The sequence below is a fragment of the Oncorhynchus keta genome, chromosome 28 (assembly GCF_023373465.1).
Source record: "Oncorhynchus keta strain PuntledgeMale-10-30-2019 chromosome 28, Oket_V2, whole genome shotgun sequence".
In the NCBI taxonomy this organism is placed as follows: domain Eukaryota; kingdom Metazoa; phylum Chordata; class Actinopteri; order Salmoniformes; family Salmonidae; genus Oncorhynchus; species Oncorhynchus keta.
The window spans coordinates 66,582,898-66,599,461 of NC_068448.1; the positions used below are offsets into that span (position 1 = coordinate 66,582,898).

General features: G+C 42.3%; 1 protein-coding gene across 1 annotated transcript; it reads right to left on the minus strand.

Moving 5' to 3' along the window:
- Positions 1 to 13,476: 13,476 nt before the first annotated feature.
- Positions 13,477 to 15,095, minus strand: ccl20b (chemokine (C-C motif) ligand 20b). The gene is made up of 4 exons (XM_035756626.2): positions 14,534 to 15,095; positions 14,327 to 14,429; positions 14,062 to 14,139; positions 13,477 to 13,976 (listed from the first exon to the last, which is right to left on the minus strand). The coding sequence occupies exons 1-4, from the start codon at positions 14,610 to 14,612 to the stop codon at positions 13,934 to 13,936; spliced, it is 303 nt and encodes a 100-aa protein (XP_035612519.1). The 5' UTR covers positions 14,613 to 15,095; the 3' UTR covers positions 13,477 to 13,933.
- Between the last annotated feature and the right edge of the window lie 1,469 nt (positions 15,096 to 16,564).

The window sequence follows — 16,564 nt, forward strand, 5'->3', positions numbered from 1 at the left end:
TGGGAAAACACAAGGATGGCTAGAACTTTGTCTCACTTGACTTCTCTCAAGCTAATCTTCTTCTCTGAGCTGGAGATCACCCAGCATGCTCTGCTCCACTTGACCGGTGGGTGGAGCTACAACTCTCATATGATGAATTAACATTACTGATATGATTACCTACAAATACTTCACAGCCTTTTGTACACCAGGTTAGCCAAAATTAGCTAGATAGCTTGTAGTTTAGCAATTAGCATGTGTCGTGTGAGTTTAAAGTTTTGGGGAAGCTATTTTTCACCATAAAAATTCACCTTTATAAGAATGGATTGCATTCCTCTATCATTGCATTTGCAAACAAATGTAAGCCTACTATTCCTAATGTTATGAATAGATTAGATATTAATAGCCTAAATGATCACTAAGCGCTTAATTTAGTGGCATAGGCTACCATCGTATTAAAAGAGATTCAGCTAATTTCTCCAGTCATATAATGTAGTACAATTCCATGAAATGTTATCAAAGGCCACATTTTTCCTGTGCAAAGGAAACGTCTCTGAAAAAGGGGTCCTGGCTAAAAGGAATTCAGCTTTGGTCAAATTGTCAAAAGTTATTTTTGTTCATTTTAACTAACCCTAACCCTCTTCATAACCTTAACCTAATTCTTCTAACATGCTACGAAAATGTAAAATAAGACGTGTTGTGGAATATCTAATCAAAAGGGAAGAGAGACTGCAGATTCTTTCAAACAACACTTTATTATACGATTTGCAAAAATGAAGCGTATCAACCATCACCAAGAATGGCTCAGAGTTGAAAGCTTAACAAACATAGCCGGGTCTCTGTTTTTATTGAGGAAATACAACCCCTTGCTGTATACGTGGCAGTCAGCAGATACACAACGAATTACCTTTTACATACGGTGTCGACTTAAGATAGCACAAGGTTGACAGCCTGAGGGCTCAACCGTCTAACTGCATTCACAACAAACACTATAGCTGCATTACAAACACTGAAAAGACACACCCTCTCCCCTCAGCCTTCGAATTAAGTGGACACTTCTGATGACGCATCATGACGTCTGACGAGTTTACACTTGCAGGGTGAGGGAGGAAGGAATTCATTTTAAATGGACCGCCCTTGCCTGGAAATTCATCACCCGTTTGTGTGTTTTCAGCCACCGGTAGCTTGTGGGTGCTTTATATGCGCTACAGTCAATTATGTCTTCACAAGGTTTTCACACACTGTTGCTGGTATTTTGGCCCATTCCTTCATGCAGATCTCCTCTAGAGCAGTGATGTTTTGGGGCTGTTGCTGGGCAACACAGACTTTCAACTCCCTTCAAAGATTTTCTATGGGGTTGAGATCTGGAGACTGGCTAGGCCACTCCAGGACCTTGAAATGCTTCTTACGAAGCCACTCCTTCGTTGCCCGGGCAGTGTGTTTGGGATCATTGTCATGCTGAAAGACGTTTCATCTTCAATGCCCTTGCTGTTGGAAGGAGGTTTTCACTCAAAATCCCACGATACATGGCCCCATTCATTCTTTCTTTTACACGGATCAGTCGTCCTGGTCCCTTTGCAGAAAAACAGCCCCAAAGCATGATGTTTCCACCCACATGCTTCACAGTAGGTATGGTGTTCTTTGGATGCAACTCAGCATTCTTTGTCCTCCAAACACGACAAGTTGAGTTTTTACCAAAAAGTTATATTTTGGATTCATCTGACCATATGACATTCTCCCAATCTTCTTCTGGATCATCCAAATGCTCTCTAGCAAACTTCAGACGGGCCTGGACATGTACTGGCTTAAGCAGGGGGACACGTCTGGTACTGCAGGATTTGAGTCCCTGGCGGCGTAGTGTGTTACTGATGGTAGGCTTTGTTACTTTGGTCCCAGCTCTCTGCAGGTCATTCACTAGGTTCCCCCGTGTGGTTCTGGGATTTTTGCTCACCATTCTTGTGATAATTTTGACCCCACGGGGTGAGATCTTGTGTGGAGCACCAGATCGAGGGAGATTATCAGTGGTCTTGTATGTCTTCCATTTCCTAATAATTGCTCCCACAGTTGATTTCTTCAAACCAAGCAGCTTACCTATTGCAGATTCAGTCTTCCCAGCCTGGTGCAGGTCTACAATTTTGTTTCTGGTGTCCTTTGACAGCTCTTTGGTCTTGGCCATAGTGGAGTTTGGAGTGTGACTGTTTAAGGTTGTGGACAGGTGTCTTTTATACTGATAACAAGTTCAAACAGGTGCCATTAATACAGGTAACGAGTGGAGGACAGAGGAGCCTCTTAAAGACAAAGTTACAGGTCTGTGAGAGCCAGAAATCTTGCTTGTTTGTAGGTGACCAAATACTTATTTTCCACCATAATTTGCAAATAAATTCATTAAAAATCCTACAATGTGATTTTCTGGATTTTTTTTCTCATTTTGTCTGTTATAGTTGAAGTGTACCTATGATGAAAATTACAGGCCTCTCTCATCTTTTTAAGTGGGAGAACTTGCACAAGTGTGGGCTGACTAAATATTTTTTGCCCCACTGTATATCCGACCGTAAACCAGGAAAATGTTTTATTTATACAATTTCCAAAAGATAACCAAACAAAAACATCATTACTTTTACGAGACGTGTTTGTGCCGTCATGTGCATTAGTAGCACAATTTCTAACTTATTTACATTTGTTTTTACTTACACTTGTATGTTGACTTCTCCATATTGATGTTTAGATTTTACGTTTTGGCTGACTTTTCTTAGTGGAAGTACAATCATCGCGAATTGAATTATGGGGCGTTTCAGAACCCCGAAGTGAACATAACTGTACACTCGCAAACTCGATCAAAAACAAGGGTTGAGGAGCATACGTTGCGAACTTCCCTTGTTTGGCTAATAGTTTAGACCAATGGTGACTGTCACACCCTGATCTGTTTCACCTGTCCTTGTTATTGTCTCCATACTCTCCAGGTGCCGCTCGTTTCCCCCAGTGTATTTATCAATGTATTTCTTGTCTCTCTGTGCCAGTTCGTCTTGCATGTTTCCAAGTCAACCAGCGTCTTTCCTGTTCTCCTGCTTTTTGCATTTCTCGTTTTTGTAGTCCTCCCGGTTTTGACTCTTGCTTGTTTCTGGACTTTGTACACGCCTGCCTTACCATTCTGCCTACCTTGACCACAAGCCTGTCTGCCACTCTGTACCTCCTGGACTCTGATCTGGTTTTGACCTTTTGCCTGTCCACGACCATTCTTTTGCCTACACCTTTTGAATGAATAAACATAAGACTCCAACCATCTGCCTCCTGTTTGCATCTGGGTCTCGCCTTGTGTCATGATAGTGATGAGGATTCCCTCAAGGACATAAAGCGAGGCTAAGTGGAGGTCTTTTAGAAAGTTTGAAACACAGCCTAAATCCCAGAAAGACAAGTTTGTATCAGGTTAGAAAAAACACTAGCATATAACGAGACAATTCTTTAAACAGTAAAACATGGTATAGCATGACTAATTATGTAATTTTCCACGATAGACGTTAATTTGACAAAAGCTGGATCCCTTCTAACCATGAAAATAAAACGGGGAGAAGCAAATGGTGCAATATGATGTCCATATAGCCTGGAGAACATTCCAGTGGATATCATATATATTCATATGATAACCCAATGATCATTTGTTGAGAACTTCATTCATAAGAGGAGGGACAATGTATGGACATTACAGCATAGGACAAAGGCCTCAATGGGATAGAACAACCTGCTATGTTGACTATTGGTTGTTCAAGCCTAACAATAGATGTAATCTTTATATGACACTAAAACACCTGAATGAATTCAACACAACCAAACAATTAAGAGCCCTGATTGTATAGGTGACCTGAAGAAGTGATATTCAAACAAATGAAAAGCACACCTGATGTTAATGTACTGTAGGTTCACCAGCTGACCTCTGTCAAGACAGCCATGTCGACTGGATTCCCACTGTGAAGATGAGCAATGCTGCAGAAGCATCAGTTTCTACCACCTCAATTATAGGGGATGGTTGTCATATGCTGTGCTTTGGTAAATCTGAACGAACTCACAGACATGATTCAAACAGTTTTCGAAACTTCAGAGTGATTTCCATCCAAATCTACTCATAATATGCATATATTAGCTTCTGGGTCTGAGTAGCAGGCTGTTTACTTTGGACACGCTTTTCATCCGGACGTGAAAATACTGCCCCCTGTCCCAAAGAAGTTAATGATAAGGGAATTATATGCTTAAAGGTAATGATTAGAATATTCCACCCTGAAACCATATAATTGTATGACATTTATTAGAATCATAAAACTACACTGCTCAAAAAAATAAAGGGAACACTTAAACCACACAATGTAACTCCAAGTCAATCACACTTCTGTGAAATCAAATTGTCCACTTAGGAGGCAACACTGATTGACAATACATTTCATATGCTGTTGTGCAAATGGAATAGACAACAGGTGGAAACAGAAAACTGTTTGAATCATGTCTGTGAGTATAACAGAACTTATTTGGCAGGCGAAACCCCGAAGACAAAGCGTTCCGATTGTTTTTTTTTGAGGTCACTCTCTTTTCAATGAGTTTTCAATGGGAATACATATTTCTAATCAACTTTCCTGCAGTTCCTATCGCTTCCACTGGATGTCAACAGTCTTTAGAAATTGGTTGAGGTTTTTCCTTTGAGAAATGAAGAAGTAACACTGTTCAGAATGAGGCTCGACGGAAGTGTACTCTTTGTTAGAGGCGCATGACCTGAAAGCACGCTCCACTTTGTTTTCCTCCGGCATTGAACACAGTATATCCCGTCTTCAATTTGATCGATTATTTACATTAAAAAATACCTAAAGTTGTATTACAAAAGTCGTTTGAAATGTTTGGACAATGCTTACAGGTAACTTTTGAGATATTTTGTAGTCACGTTGGGCAAGTTGGAACCGGTGTTTTTCTGGATCAAATGCGCCAAATAAATGAACATTTTGGATATATATTGATGGAATTAATCGAACAAAAGGACCATTTGTGATGTTTATGGGACATATTGGAGTGCCAACAGAAGAAGCTCGTCAAAGGTAAGGCATGAATTATATTTGTATTTCTGAATTTTGTGTTGCGCCTGCAGGGTTGAAATATGCTTTTCTCTCTTTGTTTACTGGGGTGCTATCCTCAGATAATAGCATCGTTTGCTTTCGCTGTAAAACATTTTTGAAATCTGACACGTTGGCTGGATTCACAACAAGTGTAGCTTTATTTTGGTATATTGAATGTGTGATTTCATCAAAGTTGAATTTTTTATAGTAATTTATTTGAATTTGGCGCTCTGCATTTTCACTGGATGTTGGCCCCCCCCCCCAGAAAAGTGTGGCGAGCGAGCGAAAAATAAAATAAAATCATCAGGTGGTTAAGGAATAACTTTACCACATTATCCTAGCTGCTATATGAACATGAACAATAGGAGATATATTCAATTTTTCAGATTATTATTATTAATACACAAATTAACATTCATTAACATTATTGACATAGGATGTATAATATTCAAAAATTATACAAAAATAAAAAAGTTATGTATGAATGTATTATCAGTTCATTTGATCTACTTAATTGTATAGCCTAACAAATTCAATAATGATTGAAAATAAATAATTGTAATCAAATTAAAATGTTGATGCATAATAATGAGTTAATTACCTGAATGCATCTCTATAGCCTAGGCATTAACACAATATTCATACAAATATGATTTGGCCTCTCATAGACTAGGCCTTGTAGAAAGAGGGTCAATCACGTCTGCCAAATTAATGTAGCATTGGAAAAAAATCCAGCCATAGAGTATAACTTTTAATCATCCCCAAAAGTATTTTGTTTATAACATGCACAATTAGAAGCATCAATCTATATAGATCAAGTGTGACTAAATTCGAGCCCAGTAACTTGATCGTGGACTTCAGGAGACAACAGAGAGAGCACGCCTCTATTCACATCGATGGGACCACAGTGTAGAAGGTGAAATCTTCAAGTTCCTCTGCATACATATCACTGACAATCTGAAATGGTCCATCCACACAGGGAGTGTGGTGAAGAAGGCCAACAGCGCCTTTTCAACTTCAGGAGGCTGAAGAAATTCGGCTTGGCCCGAGACCCTCACAAACTTTTACAGATGTACAATTGAGAGCATCCTGTCGGGCTGTATCGCCGCCTGGTACGGCAACTGCACTGCCCGCAACCGCAGGGCTATCCAGAGGGTGATGCGGTCTGCCCAACGCATCACCGGGCGCACACTGCCTGCCCTCCAGGACAGAACATGTCTGTAGCATTGATGTTCCCCAAGAACACAGTGGCCTCCATCATTCCTAAATGGAAGAAATATGGAACATCCAAGACTCTTCCTAGAGCTGGCCGCCGGGCGAAACTGAGCAATCGGGGGAGAAGGGTCTTGGTCTGGGAGATGACCAAGAACCCGATGGTCACTCTGACAGAGCTCCAGAGTTCCTCTGTGGAGATGGGAGAACATTCTAAAGAACAACCATCTCTGCAGCACTCTACCAATCAGGACTTTATGGTAGAGTGATCAGACGGAAGCCACTCCTCAGTAAAAGGCACATGAAAGGACTCTCAGACCATGAGAAACAAGATTCTCTGTTCTGATGAAACCAAGAATGTACACTTTGGCCTGAATGCCAAGTGTCACGTCTGGAGGAAACCTGGCATCATCCCTATGGTGAAGCATGGTAGTATTATGCTGTGGGGATGTTTTTCAGCAGCAGGGACTGGGAGACTAGTCAGCCTTGAGGGGAAGATGAACGGAGCAAAGTACTGAGAGATCCTTGATGAAAATCTGTTCTAGATCGCTCAGGACCTCAGACTGGAGTGAAGGTTCACCTTCCAACAGGACACCGACCCTAAGCACACAGCCAAGACAACGCAGGAGTGGCTTCAGGACACTTCTCTGAATGTCCTTGAGTTGCTCAGCCAGAGCCCGGACTTGAACCCGATTGAACATCTCTGGAGAGATGCTCCCCATCCAACCTGACAGAGCTTGAGAGGATATGCAGAGAAGTATGGGAGAAAATCCCCAAATATAGGTGTGCCAAGCTTGTAGCATCATACCCAAGAAGACTCTAGGATGTAATTGCTGCCAAAAAAAAGTCTGGACAATAGAACGAGTCAAAATTCAGCCAAGGCTGAAAAATGGTAAAAGAACGTTGGCTAAAGCTGGAACACTAGCGCAAGCCCATAGCAATGCAATCGATACGTTCGCAATCCTGTTTTGACTGGAGGAAAACAATGGTCGGAGCTCAGTTTTCCAAGGGCAAAAGGTATTTCTGGGTTAGCGTTTGATGACAATGGAGTACACTGACCAGCCTTACATAATTAGAAAGAGGAGATTCTCATGTTTAAAATGGTGTCCAATTCGGAAAAATCTAAATATACACATTGCGAGATATTTGGCAAAATAGACAGACATACCTGTATTTCCCTATAGTAAACAATGGGACGACCTCAGAGTTCCAGGAGTAATTTTTTGTTTGTTTACATTTTAACTACAAACAACGTGGACAGGTCTCATTGCCAACAATAGCATAGCAAGGCATTGTGAAGTACAGCAATAAAATGTGAATAGAACGTTCGGAAGGCGAGTTGGTGCCACTGTGCGCAGATAGAACTAATAGGAGCTGGCAGGGTGAAAAATGCCCTAAAATAAGGTCTGTTTTTTCGTGATTACTTAAAAACTATGGCAAACAGATGGGACATATGCTAATATTATGAAACTGGGCTCCACCGCGGATGCAATGAACTAGTTTGTATCAGAAGAAAAGCATTGTTAAAAATGTAATGTGTCCAGCCTACCAAAGGCACTTCAACAAAGTACTGAGTAAAGGGTCTGAATACTTAGGTAAATGTGACATTTCAATTTGAAATGTTCAATACATTTGCACAATTTTTGAAAAGTCAAAGGGTCTGACTACTTTCCGAAAGCACTGAATATCTCTGTCCTCAGTTTTTATCGCCAGGGACTGGAACTGGAGAATTGTTTTATAATGTCTTCCCACAAAGTTACCAGCCCTATCCAGAGTAGCCTACTCTCCCGTCTCTGACAGCTGGAAGTGCTAACTAATAATTTCACCCTCTTCCAAAGCTGTTTGCAAGCTACAATTATATATATATATATATATATATATATATATATATTTCACCTTTATTTAACCAGGTAGGCAAGTTGAGAACAAGTTCTCATTTACAATTGCAACCTGGCCAAGATAAAACAAAGCAGTTCGACACATACAACGACACAGAGTTACACATGGAGTAAAACAAACATACAGTCAATAATACAGTAGAAACAAGTCTATATACGATGTGAGCAAATGAGTTGGGATAAGGGAGGTAAAGGCCAATACATTTTTTAAAAGGTCATGGTGGCAAAGGAAATACAATATAGCAAGTAAAACACTGGAATGGTAGATTTGCAGTGCGAGAAAGTGCAAAGTAGAAATAAAAATAATGAGGTGCAAAGGAGCAAAATAAATAAATAAAATAAATACAGTAGGGAGAGAGGTAGTTGTTTGGGTTAAATTATAGGTGGGCTATGTACAGGTGCAGTAATCTGTGAGCTGCTCTGACAGCTGGTGCTTAAAGCTAGTGAGGGAGATAAGTGTTTCCAGTTTCAGAGATTTTTATAGTTCGTTCCAGTCATTGGCAGCAGAGAACTGGAAGGAGAGGCGGCCAAAGAAAGAATTGGTTTTGGGGGTGACCAGAGAGATATACCTGCTGGAGCGCGTGCTACAGGTGGGTGATGCTATGGTGACCAGCGAGCTGAGGTAAGGGGGACTTTACCTAGCAGGGTCTTGTAGATGACATGGAGCCAGTGGGTTTGGCGACGAGTATGAAGCGGAGCCAGCCAACGAGAGCGTACAGGTCGCAATGGTGGGTAGTATATGGGGCTTTGGTGACAAAACGGATGGCACTGTGATACACTGCATCCAATTTGTTGAGTAGGGTATTGGAGGCTATTTTGTAAATGACCGAAGTCAAGAGGATTGGTAGGATGGTCAGTTTTACAAGGGTATGTTTGGCAGCATGAGTGAAGGATGCTTTGTTGCGAAATAGGAAGCCAATTCTAGATTTAACTTTGGATTGGAGATGTTTGATGTGGGTCTGGAAGGAGAGTTTACAGTCTAACCAGACACCTAGGTATTTGTAGTTGTCCACGTATTCTAAGTCAGAGCCGTCCAGAGTAGTGTTGTTGGACAGGCGGGCAGGTGCAGGCAGCGATTGGTTGAAGAGCATGCATTTAGTTTTACTTGTATTTAAGAGCAATTGGAGGCCACGGAAGGAGAGTTGTATGGCATTGAAGCTTGCCTGGAGGGTTGTTAACACAGTGTCCAAAGAAGAGCCAGAAGTATACAGAATGGTGTCGTCTGCGTAGAGGTGGATCAGAGACTCACCAGTAGCAAGAGCGACACCATTGATGTATACAGAGAAGAGAGTCGGTCCAAGAATTGAACCCTGTGGCACCCCCATAGAGACTGCCAGAGGTCCGGACAGCAGACCCTCCGATTTGACACACTGAACTCTATCAGAGAAGTAGTTGGTGAACCAGGCGAGGCAATTATTTGAGAAACCAAGGCTGTCGATGAGGATGTGGTGATTGACAGAGTCGAAAGCCTTGGCCAGATCAATGAATACTGCTGCACAGTAATGTTTCTTATCGATGGCGGTTAAGATATCGTTTAGGACCTTGAGCGTGGCTGAGGTGCACACATGACCAGCACTGAAACCAGATTGTATAGCAGAGAAGGTATGGTGAGATTCGAAATGGTCGGTAATCTGTTTGTTGACTTGGCTTTCGAAGACCTTAGAAAGGCAGGGTAGGATAGATATTGGTCTGTAGCAGTTTGGGTCAAGAGTGTCCCCTCCTTTGAAGAGGGGGATGACCGCAGCTGCTTTCCAATCTTTGGGAATCTCAGACGACACGAAAGAGAGGTTGAACAGGCTAGTAAAAGCGGTGGCAACAATTTCGGCAGATAATTTTTAGAAAGAAAGGGTACAGATTGTCTAGCCCGGCTGATTTGTAGGGGTCCAGATTTTGCAGCTCTTTCAGAACATCAGCTGACTGGATTTGGGAGAAGGAGAAATGGGGAAGTCTTGGGCGAGTTGCTGTGGGGGGTGCAGTGCTGTTGACTGGGGTAGGGGTAGCCAGGTGGAAAGCATGGCCAGGCGTAGAAAAATGCTTATTGAAATTCTCAATTATAGTGGATTTATCAGTGGTGACAGTGTTTCCTCAGTGCAGTGGGCAGCTGGGAGGAGATGTTCTTATTTTCCATGGACTTTACAGTGTCCCAGAACTTTTTCGAGTTAGCGTTGCAGGAAGCAAATTTCTGCTTGAAAAAGCTAGCCTTGGCTTTTCTAACTGCCTGTGTATAATGGTTTCTAGCTTCCCTGAAAAGCTGCATATCACGGGGGCTCTTCGATGCTAATGCAGAACGCCATAGCATGTTTTTGTGTTGGTTAAGGGCAGTCAGGCCTGGTGAGAACCAAGGCCTATATCTGTTCCTGGTTCTAAATTTCTTGAATGGGGCATGCTTATTTAAGATGGTTAGGAAGGCATTTAAAAAAGCAAAACAGGCATCCTTTACTGACGGGATGAGATCAATATCCTTCCAGGATACCCCGGCCAGGTCGATTAGAAAGGCCTGCTCGCTGAAGTGTTTCAGGGAGCGTTTGACAGTGATGAGTGGAGGTCGTTTGACCGCTGACCCATTACGGATGCAGGCAATGAGGCAGTGATCGCTGAGATCTTGGTTGAAGACTGCAGAGGTGTATTTAGAGGGCAAGTTGGTTAGGATGATATCTATGAGGGTGCCCGTGCTTAAGGCTTTGGGGAGGTACCTGGTAGGTTCATTGATAATTTGTGTGAGATTGAGGGCATCAAGCTTAGATTGTAGGGTGGCTGGGGTGTTAAGCATGTTCCAGTTTAGGTCGCCTAGCAGCACGAGCTCTGAAGATAGATGGGGGGAAATCAGTTCACATATGGTGTCCAGAGCACAGCTGGGGGCAAAGGGTGGTCTATAGCAGGTGGCAACGGTGAGAGACTTGTTTTTAGAGAGGTGGACTTTTAAAAGTAGAAGTTCAAATTGTTTGGGTACAGACCTGGATGGTAGGACACAACTCTGCAGGCTATCTTTGCAGTAGATTGCAACACCGCCCCCTTTGGCAGTTCTATCTTGTCTGAAAATGTTGTAGTTTGGGATGAACATGTCAGAATTTTTGGTGGTCTTCCTAAGCCAGGATTCAGACACAGCTAGAACATGTGGGTTGGCAGAGTGTGCTAAAGCAGTGAATAAAACAAACTTAGGGAGGAGGCTTCTAATGTTAACATACATGAAACCAAGGCTATTATGGTTACAGAGGTCATCAAAAGAGAGCGCCTGGGGAATAGGAGTGGAGCTAGACACTGCAGGGCCTGGATTCACCTCTACATCACCAGATGAAAAGAGGAGGTGTAGGATAATGATACGGCTAAAAGCAATGAGAATTGGTCATCTAGAACGTCCGGAACAGAGAGTAAAAGGAGGTTTCTGGGGGCGATAAAATAGCTTCAAGGTATAATGTACAGACAAAGGTATGGTAGGATGTGAATACAGTGGAGGTAAACCTAGGTATTGAGTGATGATGAGAGAGATATTGTCTCTAGAAACATCATTGAAACCAGGAGATGTCATCCCATGTGTGGGTGGTGGAACTAATAGGTTGGATAAGATATAGTGAGCAGGACTAGAGGCTCTACAGTGAAATAAGCCAATAAACACTAACCAGAGCAGCAATGGACAAAGCATATTGACATTAAGGAGAGGCATGCTTAGTCGAGTGATCAAAAGGGTCCAGTGAGTAGTGAGGTTGGTTGGGGTCAAGGCGATTCAGACAGCTAGTAGCAAGCTATCGGTAGCAAGCTAGCATAGGATGGAGGTCTGTTTTTAGCCACCTCGTGTGTTTCCGTCGGTAGGATTAGTGGGGATCAGTGTGGTAGAGGGGATCCATCCAATTCACAAAAAAGAAAATAGATATAGTTATAGAGGCCCAAGAAAAAAAAGAAAAAATTGTCCGATAGGTCTATTCAGATAGCAGCCGATAAGACAGATGGGCGTTCAGGTAACGTCGTGACGGAGGAGCCAGCTGGATAACTCCCTCGGGCAGATAACGTTGGTAGTCCAGTTGTGAAGGCCCGGTGGGGCTCCGCGTTGGCAGTAAAACGGGTCCGGATAGGTGATTGTAGCCCAGGAGTGACTGATGGAACTTTTCAGCTGGCTTGCTCCGGAATAATTGATGTTTGCTCCGGAATCGATGTAAGCAGATAGTCACACGGATAGCAGCTAGCTAGCTGCGAGATCCAGGTATAAATGTCCAGAGCTTGCGGTTGAAATCCGGGGACATGGAGAGAAAAATAGGTCCGGTATGTTCCGAGGCGATAGATTTTCGAGCTAAAGGATAGCTGATGACCACAAACTGTGGTTAGCTGAATACTAACGATTTGCCAGTAAAGAAGCTAACTAGCTTCTGGCTAGCTTCTGGATTAGCTTCTGGCTAGCTTCAGGATAGCTTCTATGGAGGATTACAGATTTGAGGTAAATAATACTTTATTTATTTAAATATAAATTGGTGAGGCGGGTTGCAGGAGAGTGTTTTGAAGATGAGTTTATGGAACAGAAAAAAATATATAAAAAGGTATAAAAAGGTATGCGAAGAAAGTTGTAAATATGTATATATACGGGACACGACAAGGAGGACAAACGACGTCTGACTGCTATGCCATCTTGGTGACATTTTTTTCCAAATGCATTTGGAGTTACAACGATAGATACATCAAGATAGATAAATAGCTAATCATGAAGTTAGCAAGCTGGTTATATTTATATATATTTTTTTTACTAGTTATACAGTTTGTACAGTTAGCTAACTAGTGAACATTACGTTAGCAGCTCATTTGAGTTAGACTGCAGACTAAGTTTCTGTAGCAAGCTAGTTAATAATACATCGTTTTTGATCATGTAACTTATTTACTTAGTTGAATAGGTTCTTCCACTTCCTCTGTTTTCTGGATCTTTAGAAAAACTAAATAATGGGCAATCTTCCCTAAGTTTCCGGTGGTAGCTAAACGCATCCAGCCAGGTGGGCGATTGGAGGACTTTGATCTTCCGACATGGCGCTTGGTGCGGTTGCTAGGTAATTTGTGACTCAACTACAAGCCCTCTAAAGTGACTGCTGTAGATCGTAGGTATGTGAACAAGGACACAAGGAAGTAAATACAATTTTTTAAAGGACACAAGGAGCAAAAATAAGCATACCATTGATAGGCCTATTCATGCATGCGTCTGTGTTTGATATCCCTTCCTACACTCTTAAATGTTTTGTGTGAATGATAATGGCATTTTTAGCTTTATATTGTTGTCAAATACCGGTAGCCTAGTACACATACAATAAGAGTAGAACACACAGTATTTCAAATACCCATTTTTATTATCTATTTCATAGCTTTGAGCTTAAAGTAAGTACACTTCAGTAAAACTCATATAGAGATTTGGACACTTTGGAAATACAAAGTTAAAAAGGTTTTCTCTGGCTTCAATTGGAGAGAGGATATGAAACATCAACACAAAAATATTTTGTGGTACTCTGTGTGAAAACTATGTTTTAATGTTTCTACTTGCGTATCAGAAATACTACACCTGCTGTTTATAAAACAGAACAACAATGATGATAAATACAGTTATTATACACAAACTGAGATGATGCAAAATATTCACTTATATTAAATTATTGAAACATCTTAACCTTCATGAATCTCTCTGTATATTGAAATATATTGCTGTTTGTCTCAGTAAAATATAACATTATATCAATAATGTATTACATGGTGTTCTGTAATGGAAGCCCTCTCCATGGCAACATGAGTTCAGACCCTTTTCTTCAGTTGGGATTTCTTCTCCTGACGCTTGCTATGAACAAAACACACACACACGAGTTAGACAAGGATACACACAACTTTTTTCAACGCTTACATGCCTACACAAGTGTACTCACCGCAGACAGCGTTGTACCCTCTTGGTCCAGTCTTGAGAGGGGTCGGCACACACAAACTTGTTCCTCCGATTCTGGAAGCTGCCACAACACAGTACAATGTCAACGCACATTACACACCACAGTGACTGAATGTCAATTGTCTTTCCCCGAATCCTCTCTCCTTGCTTCCGAATGCATTGGAGAAGGAGAAGATAAGAGGAATCAAGGAAATACCAGCCATTATTCTACACACAATGTGCTAGGATGTGATTGGAGGACGACTCACATGACAGCGTTGAGGTCACATGAGGAAGTAATGTCTTGGAAGGTGTAGCCTTTCAGCCATCGGCAGTGCACCGGACGCTGAGTGAACTTCAGACAGCAGTCCGCTACACACAAACACATGCATTTTGTGTCAGCACGAGACCTTGCATGCATGTATTTGTACTAAGGTTCATGTGCATATATACCATGTGTGTGTGTTGGCACTCACCTGATTGTGTGGTGGGAATGAGGGTGATGATGAGGAGAGAGAACAGAGCAGCCAGGACACAGACTCTATAGCTTATCATCCTAATCTTCAGATGGGTCCCACAGAGATGCTGAGAAAGGGGGCGAGAGAGAAAGTGTTTTTCAATAGAGTTGAGAGAGAGTGTTTTCTGACTGGGATTTGGAGCTCCTTAAGTAGGGCGCTGGCTGGAGTTTCCCAACAGGTGATAGCAATGCCATGGAAAGTATTGGCAGGGGGTGGGCAGGTGGGAACTGTGGGTGTGCAAGTGGGGTTATTAGGTTGTTGAAGGACTTGGTCTGCTCATGTGTGTGCTCTGTCATAGAAAGTGACTTTTGTTCTCCACTTCCTCCTTGACTGCAGGTTAATGATCTTATTTCCCTCCACTGAAAGATAGGACTGGAATGTGAGAAGTGTGGGAGGAGAGCGGCACAATTTTAACTGAGGAGTGTGAAAACAGTTCAATGAATGGGAGTTGATGTCATGGCTATTCTGTCCAGCTTCATAATGACATCATCTTCTGGTACTAAAATGGTGTTCTGGTTGAGAAGACATCATATCACCCGATTACAAACAGGTTACTTTCTAGACCAGGGCTGCCCAATTCTGGTCTTGGAGGGCCAAAACACTTCCAACAACAGAAGTGTTTTGTCCCTCCAGGACCAGGATTGGGCAGCCCTGTTCTACACGTCCAATTAGACGTCAGTTCAGACTAAAGGCTAAGCTTCTGAGGTTGCGTTATGTTCATCCGGTTTAGGTTTGATCAGTTTAACCTCTAAAAGTCCAGGGGGAAACACATTGAATAATGCATTCATAAATGGCAAAAAAGACAATCAAAAAATAAATCATAAGGAATAAGTTTTTTTTACACATATTAAACATATTCAACCCCTTATTTTTATTGGCACACAACTACCTCCATACTTCCATTTGTTTGTATGGGTTACCTTCAGACGAGTCCATTGACACTTGTGTAGGCCAAAACGTACAGAAGTTTTCGATAGAAGACCGATTTTTGGAAAGTCTCATGGTTTCTCATGGTAGGACACACAAGTTCACAGAACGGGACCGCCGTGCGCTGAAGCGTAAAAATCATCTGTCCTCGGTTGCAACACTCACTACCGAGTTCCAAGGTGCCTCTGGAAGCAAAGTCAACACAAGAACTGTTCGTCGGGAGCATCATGAAAGGGGTTTCCATGGCCGAGCAGCTGCACACAAGCCTAAGTTCACCATGCGCAATGCCAAGCGTTGGCTGGAGTGGTGTACAGCTCTCCACCATTGGACTCTGGAGCAGTGGAAACGCATTCTCTGGTGATGAATCATGCTTCACCATCTGGCAGTCCGACGGACAAATCTGGGATTGGAGGACGCCAGGAGGTGGCTACCTACCCAAATGCATACTGCATACTGTAAAGTTTGGTGGAGGATAAATAATGGTCTGGTACTGTTTTTCAGTTCTAGTGAAGGAAAATCTTAACGCTACAGCATACAATGACATTCTAGATGATTCTGTGCTTCCAACAGTTTGGGGAAGGCCCTTTCCTGTTTCAGCATAACAATGCCCCCGTGCACAGAGCCCTGACCTCAACCCCATCGAACACCTTTGGGATGAATTGGATCGCCGACAGCGAGCAAGGACTAATCGTCCAACATCAGTGCCCGACTTCACTAATGCTCTTGTGGCTGAATGGAAGCAAGTCCCGACATCAATGTTCCAACATCTAGTGGAAAGCTTTCCCAGAAGAGTGGAGGATGTTATGGCAGCAAAGGGGGACCTACTCCATATTAATGTCCATCATTTTGGAATGAGATGTTCGGTGAGCAGGTGTGCACATACTTTTGGTCATGTAGTGTATTTCTATCTTAAATGGTCCGATTTTGATGGGGATTTCTGTATTATGTCACTTAGATTGACCTACCGGTGAATCAAAGTACTCTTAAGGATTAAGGTCATGTTCAGTTTCATGTCATGGGGTCATGTTACAATGGCTGATTTAACATGCTGTATATGTGTTT

What these genes read in the sequence shown, in the direction of transcription:
- ccl20b (XM_035756626.2), bottom strand. Translation starts at nt 14,612, where the DNA reads ATGATAAGCTATAGAGTCTGTGTCCTGGCTGCTCTGTTCTCTCTCCTC. An exon ending in TGTGACCTCAACGCTGTCAT is followed by an intron (nt 14,140 to 14,326) that starts GTGAGTCGTCCT and finishes GTGTTGTGGCAG; the next exon opens with CTTCCAGAATCGGAGGAACA. An exon ending in AGGGTACAACGCTGTCTGCG is followed by an intron (nt 13,977 to 14,061) that starts GTGAGTACACTT and finishes TTTTGTTCATAG; the next exon opens with CAAGCGTCAGGAGAAGAAAT.